Source organism: Camellia sinensis, chromosome 4 (genome assembly GCF_055761805.1).
Source record: "Camellia sinensis isolate YWXY chromosome 4, ASM5576180v1, whole genome shotgun sequence".
Lineage (NCBI taxonomy): Eukaryota > Viridiplantae > Streptophyta > Magnoliopsida > Ericales > Theaceae > Camellia > Camellia sinensis.
Window position 1 is genome coordinate 221428539 of NC_138964.1, and position 8344 is coordinate 221436882.

An 8344-nucleotide genomic window follows, 5' to 3' on the forward strand; every position below is an offset into this window, starting at 1 on the left:
GGGAACCTACCACCCTCCCCATCCCCGCGCCCTACCGGGGATCGGGTTTCCCCGAGCCCGAAAATTTCCAGCCCCCAAATCTGTTTCAACACCCCCATCATCAACAACAACAACAAGAGAATCATCATCATCGACAACGTCAACCGAATCATCAACACAAACATCAACATATCAACAAAAATATCAACAGATTATAAACAAAAAATAAAAAAATGGACAGATACACAAACAGATTAAAAAATGGACACAAACAGATCTGAGATCTGTGTCACAGAGAGAGAGAGAGAGAGAGTGGATGAGAGAAAAAGAGAGATCTGTATCACAAACAGATCTGAGATCTGCCTCCGACGCCAATGCTTCCCCCTGTACACGATCGGACTGCTTCCCTTCGACGTCGACTGCCTCCGACGCCGACTGTCCCTTCGTTATCGCCTCCGACGCCGACTGTCCCTTCGATCTACTGAAAGAGAGAGAGGAAGGATAGAATAGAGAGAGATGAAGTGGAGAGAGAGAGAGGGTCGGGGACTCGGGGAAAGAGAGAACGATAGAGTTAAGAGAGAGAGTAGAGTAAAAAAGGAATAGAGAGTGAGATCACATATATTATATATATATATATATATGCATATAAATTATAATTAAGGGGTTTATTATATATATACATATAAAGGGTATAAAAGTAATTTCACTTCGGGAAAATTTGGGAATGGGGTCGGGGACGGGGGCGGGGCCGGGTATCAAACACTGATCACCGTTCCCGGCCCGTGATAGATCGGAGATTGATTTTCAAATACCGTCACCTCCCCGTCGGGGATATTTTTCAAAAAAAAATCGCTTAAATCAGGATTGGGATCGAAAATTCCTGTCGGACCGATTTCAAAATCTCAGAGGAGGTGAATGTACTCCTAAAATTAAAGTGTTAAAACTAAATTATTGCAAGAACACGGTAAAGTTGGTGTGAAAGTTGAGCATGTCATCATTTTGGGACCAAATTCATCGACGGACGGTACACGAAAAGAGTCAACGTTTCCATGACCAACGTAACACCATCTTATAATGGATCAACGGCTATCACCACATCTATCAAACCAAAGCATGCTTTATCCACTGCCACGTGTCCATCAGTTACCCAGTTGTGTATGTCTGTCACTCCCCTTCTTATTCCACAATCCTAGCTTCTGCAAGAAGAGACCCCTCTCTCTCTCTCTCTCTCCCTCCCTCTCTAGCGTTGATGTTGCTATATTCCACTGTAAATGTCAATTCGTAACTAAACCGAAAACGAGACAATATTTGGAACTAGGGTTTGTGTGAGAGATGTATCTCTCGGAGAAGCCTCTTCCAATTGATTTCTACAAAGGAGGAGGAGGAGGAGGAGGAGAGAGAGATATGGTGATCGAAGTCTCCTCCAATGGCGAGCTGCCACCTCATCACCACCATCTCCAACAACAACAACAACAACAACAGCAGCAGCAGCAGATGATTCTGGGCGATAGCAGTGGTGGCGAAGACCACGAAGTGAAAGCACCGAAGAAGAGAGCGGAGACATGGGTTCAGGAAGAGACTCGGAGTCTGATCAGCTTTCGCAGAGAAGTGGATGGGCTTTTCAACACTTCGAAATCGAACAAGCATTTGTGGGATCAGATCTCGGCGAAGATGAGGGAAAAAGGGTTTGATCGATCGGCGACTATGTGTACTGATAAGTGGAGGAACTTGTTGAAGGAATTCAAGAAGGCAAAGCACCAAGATAGGAGCAGTGCTTCCGCTAAAATGTCGTATTACAAGGAGCTTGAGGAGTTGCTTCGAGGTAGGAGCAAGAATGGTCCCTACAAGAGCCCCAGCTCTTCGAAAGTCGATTTGTATATTCAGTTTTCAGATAAAGGTAATTAATTACTTAAATGTGATGTTTCTGGTTTAATTTGTTTTGGGTAAGTATGAATTATGATGTTTGAGACTTTAGAATTGGGAACTATAATTAGAATAAAGTGTATATTGTTGCTTCATAAGCATTTCTGTAGTTACTTCTTAGGTTTTTTCGATGGGAAAAAGGGGGGGGGGGGGGAATGTTGTTTCAGAAAGCGATAAACCAGCGTCCAATGTGCTAATCAAACAATGCCGGCAATTTCTTTGTTGGGTAGTTCTTTTCTTTGTCTTGACTTTCATTTCCATGAATTGCATTAGCTTATGTTTCTTTGGATGGGTAATGCAATATGGTATGCAAGTTATGACATTTGTGTAGTTGATCACCACAAATGTCATAACTCAATTCTATGGGAGTCCTAAAGAAAAAAAAACTTATAACCAAATCGCACGAGCTATAACCAAAAGCTTTTAGGTCATAACCAAAATAATGTCGTAACCCACATCACAATGAGTCATAACTAATCCCACAATGTGTATAACCAAGTTGTAACTAACATCCCAATAGGTCATAACCAAAACAAAGACCTCATCGTAACTAAGGGGCATATGAGGTATGTACCATATATATTTTCTTCTTGGATGACTCAATTTTTACTATGGCTGAGTAAAGAAACTGAAAAATTTGCAAACCGAATTGGTCTAGACCAATTTGGTAGGTTTGGTTTGTTTTTTAATTCGTGGTTTGGTTCTGGTTTGGAAAATTGGGAAATGGGTCTCTGCAGATTGGTTCCGGATTTAGGTTCATGATTTCGGATTTGAACTGAACTGGAGTTAGATATTATGTTTGTTTAAGTTAATGATAAAATAATGTGCATCTTTATACTTTGAAAGTTAATGTTTGGAAAAATCATGACAGATTAATGTTGAACAATATTTGCTTAATGTTATGTTTTTGCTTAACTGGTCAAAATTATGAGAGTAATTTGTTTGATGGGCATGTTATTATTAATTTTAAAATTTATGATATGTTGAATTGTTTTTGCAAATGTTATATGGTTTTTCTTGTGAATAGATTATGTGAAATTGTGGTTCCAAACTGAACTGAACTGAATTGAACCGTGTTTAAATGGTTTGGTTTGGTTCCAATTTTTATGGAACAATAAACAATGGATTGGTTCTGGTTTCATCCCAAACCAATCCAAATTGGACCATGCTCACTCCTAATTTGTACAGCTATGATTGCATGTAGGATTTAATGAGGGAAAAGAAAAGGAAATGAAATTCCTTGTTAATCTTTTTTTGGTTAACTAAACAAACAAATGATTTCTTTTTTGTTTTTTTGAGAAATGCCCATTCATTGTCTTTGACCATCCAAACAGAAGCAAAGAATGTAGCTTCTCTCCTTCATTTTCTTTCTCATTTCCCTCAACAAATCCTTGAACCGAACAAAGCTTTAATGAAGCATATTTTTCACTTCCTGCCATAAATGTCATCGTAACCAAATGGAGGGTTTCACTGTTCCTTGACTATAAACTTATATATCTATGTGTGTTTAATTATGCCTAAATACCTTTTGGGTGACACTACTTCCTGTTTTGACTTTTGCCAATTCTAGCAGCATGAGTTTCATGAGATTTTGTTACTATTACCATACATGTGAAGTTGGTTGTTTATGTTGACATTTCTATTTTTTGCTTTCTGTTATGGAAATATGTTGTGAAAGGGTGCTTTCTTTTGTGTTTAAAGATATTACTTACAATTATCTTTATTTGGACCTGTACCTCTCCTGCAAAGTCATCATCAGTATTAGTTCTAGTTAATGATTTATTTGTTACTCTTTCTCAGGCCTGGAGGATGGCAATATCCCATTTGGACCAGTAGAAGGTACTTTGCTGCAAATTGACTTATCATTGATTTCAGTACATTTGGTATTTTTAATTTATTTTTTGTCAAGTTAAGAGTGCAATCTCATTTATTTTTTTAGCTTCAAAATGATTTTCTTTTCTCCTCCTGGTGAAAAAAAAACCTTTGCAAGGGTATTTAATTTTTTCTCTCTCTTAAGCCATTAATAGGCTTAATGGTGCGCTTTAGTTCACAAACCACATGTGGGTTGTGTGCTTATTTCCAAATGACAAGGCATGTCCACATGCACCAAACCACAAGCTGGTAACATGAAATTTGCCCTTGAGCTAAATTCAAATTGTTTTAGATTTAGTTATATCTGATGCTATTTTTCCCCCTTTGCACTGCACTTTGATGGCTTTGCTCATAATGATCACACAATTTTTCAATTTCTTTGTGTAAATTGGTATTCAACTGGTCAACATCAGTGTCAAGTTTACACCTTGTGTTGTCAAAATGTCTAGCTGAATTCAGTCATTTTTTGGGAAACTTCTTATCAGGTACTAACCTTGTGTTTCAAGAGGTTTTCTCCATTTTACTGCTCAATTTGTAGAGTGCATTGCATGCATTAATTTTCAGTTCTGGAGTTAATTGAGATCCAAAATTAAATTTCTCAATATTTGGAGGGAAAAATATGATTTTGATAATGTTTGGTGTTGGGTTTGGGTCCATTAATTTCATTAGTTCAAATGGTGGCTTCATATACCTTCTGCACAGCTGTAGATCTCTTGACCCTTTTATAGAGCTCATATGCAGTCCCTTTGTCTGAAATACATCAGGAAGCTGATACAGCATACTTGATCTGGGCTAGGAGTCACAAATGACAATGTGTTGTTTGATATATCTTGTTATTGGTGTTTTTCGGAGTCCTTTAAACAATATTATTGTAATTTTATTCTTACTGAACTTGCATAGATTTATTTGATAGAATTTGAGTCCTTTTAAGTTACTACATTGGGTCGGAGTGGTTTTAGAAGATTTTCATATGGTTTGTAGATTTGATTGCTGCAAAACAAATATTAGGCTCTCAAATATGAATGAAATGCAGATTTGAGTCTTGATTAGGCTCTCTTCTTTCTCCTGTCCTCACCTCTCTCTCTCTCTCTCTCTCTCTCTCTCTCTCTCTCTGTATATATATATATATAAAATATGTATCTCTCTCTTCTTATCACCCTATTGGAAGTCACTTTTTTTTTTCTCTCAAATCTCTTATGTTCTCTGTGCTGTATTCTCTATCTCTGTCTGTGTATCTTATTTCTCTTCTTTCTCCTCTCTTCTTATTTCTCCTCTGTGTACCTTAAAGGGGACTTTAAGACTTTAAAGTTTCACAAAGACGCTGAACATGAAAATTTGATGTTGGCCCTAGTCAGATGATTCCATTGAAAAATTGGTGGCAAATTCCTGAGAGAACTGAATAACAAAAAGAGACAAAACAATTAAGACAAGCTATTGGAGAAAAAAAAGGAAGAAATATATAAAAAAGTAGTAGGTTTTTTTACTAGACTGTACTGTTTCAAATTACTGAAAGCTTTTGTTGTGCGGAGAGTGACTAGAACACTCAACCACACCAAAGGTTGATGATGGCTATGAATATTGAGAACAAGAACTAGATGGTTTGTTTGTAGAAAGGCCTAAGTTGACATGTTCTACGTGACTTATCAGTTTGAAAAGATTGGCTTTAACATCATAGTTTCTATAGTAGATATGTTACGTCATTTCCTTGGCAATTTCTAATTCATATGTGAGGTTTCAATTATGTTAGGAGGGACTAGGTATGCTGTGCTATTGGTACATGCCGTTCTAAAACTTTTTTCTGGCTTGAATTTCTAAACATGCTTGTGCTCTGTGTTCAGCTGGTGGCCAGTCAACGGTCAACCTCGAAAGACCTTTGGATCATGATGGTGACCCTCTTGCCATTACTGCTGCTGATGCAGTTGCAGCCAGTGGAGTGCCCCCTTGGAACTGGAGAGAAACCCCTGTAAATGGTGTCTATCTAATTCTTTTTTTTTTCTTCTTCTTTTTTTGATAAGTAGAAATGGTATCTGTCAAATTTTGGTGGTGATGTTCAATCATTTTACATTTTCTGACATAGTATGTTTGAAAAAATACTCATTCTTCTTAGGCCTCGTTTGGGAACAGGCTAATTTAGTAACTTTTTGGCTATTTGGCTAAAAAGGTAGGTAAAAGAAACTTGTATGTTTGGGATGACTTTTTGGCTAATTGCGAAAAGATGTGCAAAAAGTAGAGAGAAAAGAGAATCTTTGACTTTTTGGTATGGGTTGTTGGCTTTTTGGCTAATTTAGTAACTTTTTGGCTAATTGGCTAAAATAGCCTCTTGCCAAACGAGGCCTTAATGTACATTTTCTGGCAAAGTATCAATTTTTTTTTTTTTTTGGGGGAAAAAGAATGACTTTAGTGGCTAGTGGAAAGTGTATTTAATAGTTTTATTTAAGACACATACATTTTGGATTTTTGGGTCACTATTTTTTGTGGGAAAAAGATAGGCATTGCTTCAAAACTACTGAATGTTTTACACACCAAACCCATGTGTGTGGTGTGTAAAATATCCGGTAGTTTAGTAAGGGTTCGGTAGCAAAACTGTTTTTTGTGTGCCTTGCAAACATCTAATGGTACACTTTCATTGCTGGAGCTTCTAAGCCTTTACCTGTATGCATAGTGATCATTATGCCTTTGACTTGATTCATCTTCTCACTTATTTCAGTTTGAAGCATGATGTTTCTTTTTATTTTTTTATTTTCATGGCAGGTGGTGAGGGCCACTCTGCCTATGGTGGGAGGGTCATAACAGTCAAGTGGGGTGAGCACATTAGAAGGATTGGTATTGATGGAACTGCAGATGCAATCAAGGAGGCAATCAGGTCTGCTTTTCGCTTACGAACTAAACGGGCATTTTGCTTGGAAGATGAGGATAATGTAATTCGGAGTCTTGACAGGAACATGCCTTTGGGAAATTACACTCTTCACCTTGATGAAGGTAAAAATGGACGTCCTTTTAGTTTTAACACATATCTGCAACTTTGGTAGCAAGGACTTGGTTAAGTGAGCTTTTATTTTTTATTTATTTTTCCCTCTCGTTTCTGTATGGTAGGAATCTCAATAAAAGTATGCCTCTATGATGATTCTGACCGAATGGCTGTTCGAACTGAAGACAAAACACTGTATACTGAAGATGAATTTCGGGATTTTCTCTCACGTAATGGCTTTACAGGTTTGAGGGAGATAAATGGCTATAGAACCTTTGATAATTTGGATGATCTCCGGCCTGGTGGAATGTACCAGGGGGTGAGTTCTGGGTGACTAGAGCTTTGTTATCTATGAATAAAGTGCTTAAAAATCATATATTAAAATTGGTTTTAGGCTCCCCCCCCCCGGGGGGTCACAAAACAAGCTAGTGTAAATTCCATTACCATCTGAGTGATAGCATTGTGAATACATGCAATATGGTCTCTTAGATGGGTGTCTTGTATTTTCCATGCTTGAGTTCATTTCATGGAAATTTTGTTTATTGACCATGATATTTTATGCTGTACCATAGGTACCATTAGGCCAATCCTTTGGTCTTGTGCCTTGCTAGCTTACCTATGAGAAAATTGATAATGATTTTGATGAGAATAGTGTAATGCTTTAGACAGGGTTAAGATGATGTCATGTGGAGCATTTTTTTTGGGTCAGTTTTCATATTCTGTTTTTTTCCTTACAATAATATCAGGTGTGTATGATCTCTGTAGCAGCTAGAAAAGTCTGGGAAATTGGAAGAGTAATTCCTTTGCGTACAATGAGTTGTGTGGATAAGAAAGTGGCAGTTTCTAACCTTCAAGAACTGATTATACGTTCTTTGTGTTCAAGAACAGTTTTTTTGGCTTTATGTTCTCTGTTTGTTTGACGATGATTGTAGCTTTTTGGGCAGTAGCTGCACTTATGCTAATATTACATTAGAGAATATAGAAATAGAGAGAAAATAGATGCAGATTTGGATCAACAGAGGGAGGAGGAGCAACAAGGGCAGTGGCGGCAGAACAGTGAAGCTGGCAATGCATGGAAGCAGTGTGTTTGAACAGTGAATGGTTAACAACAACTCAGATCTGGATCACTGAGGTTTGAATGATTGAAATAGATGTTGGTGGATGGTGGTCAAGGAAGTGCCAGCGAAGGTGGTGACAAGAGGCAGCAACTGAGAAGAGAACAGAGAATGAGAGACCGTACAGAGAGTTGTGGAGAGGAGAAAATATTATAGGGCTTTTAAAGGTTTTGAGATTGACCATTTACAACAAATTTTTTTTTTTATATATTTTTATTCTTCTAAAATTAAAAAAAAATCAAAGTTGCAAGCAAATTTTCAATGAATTAGAACTTAATCAAAAAAGTTGAGGAGTGGTTTCTAATTTTCTCCTAATTAAAAAAAAGTTACTCAAAATAAAAAAAGAGCCAAAAATAAAAAATTCTCAAAGAAGCTGATACAATAGATTACCCAAAAATTAAAAAAAAAAAAAAAAAAACTTGATATAGTGGATCGGATAGAAGAAACACGTGATGTAGAGAGTCATTGATTAAGGGTGCTGCAACCA

General features: G+C 37.2%; 1 protein-coding gene across 2 annotated transcripts; it reads left to right on the forward strand.

Moving 5' to 3' along the window:
• Positions 1-936: 936 nt before the first annotated feature.
• On the forward strand, positions 937-8218 carry LOC114273308 (trihelix transcription factor GT-4). Of its 2 annotated transcripts, XM_082867627.1 has the most exons (7): positions 937-1876; positions 3703-3741; positions 5613-5744; positions 6526-6637; positions 6713-6753; positions 6868-7061; positions 7489-8218. In XM_082867627.1, exons 1-7 carry the CDS (start codon positions 1312-1314, stop codon positions 7660-7662), a joined length of 1257 nt encoding a protein of 418 aa, XP_082723753.1. In that variant the 5' UTR covers positions 937-1311; the 3' UTR covers positions 7663-8218. The 2 variants fall into 2 exon arrangements, with proteins under 2 accessions (XP_082723753.1, XP_082723752.1); XM_082867626.1 differs by having other exon boundaries at positions 6526-6753.
• Positions 8219-8344: the final 126 nt, after the last annotated feature.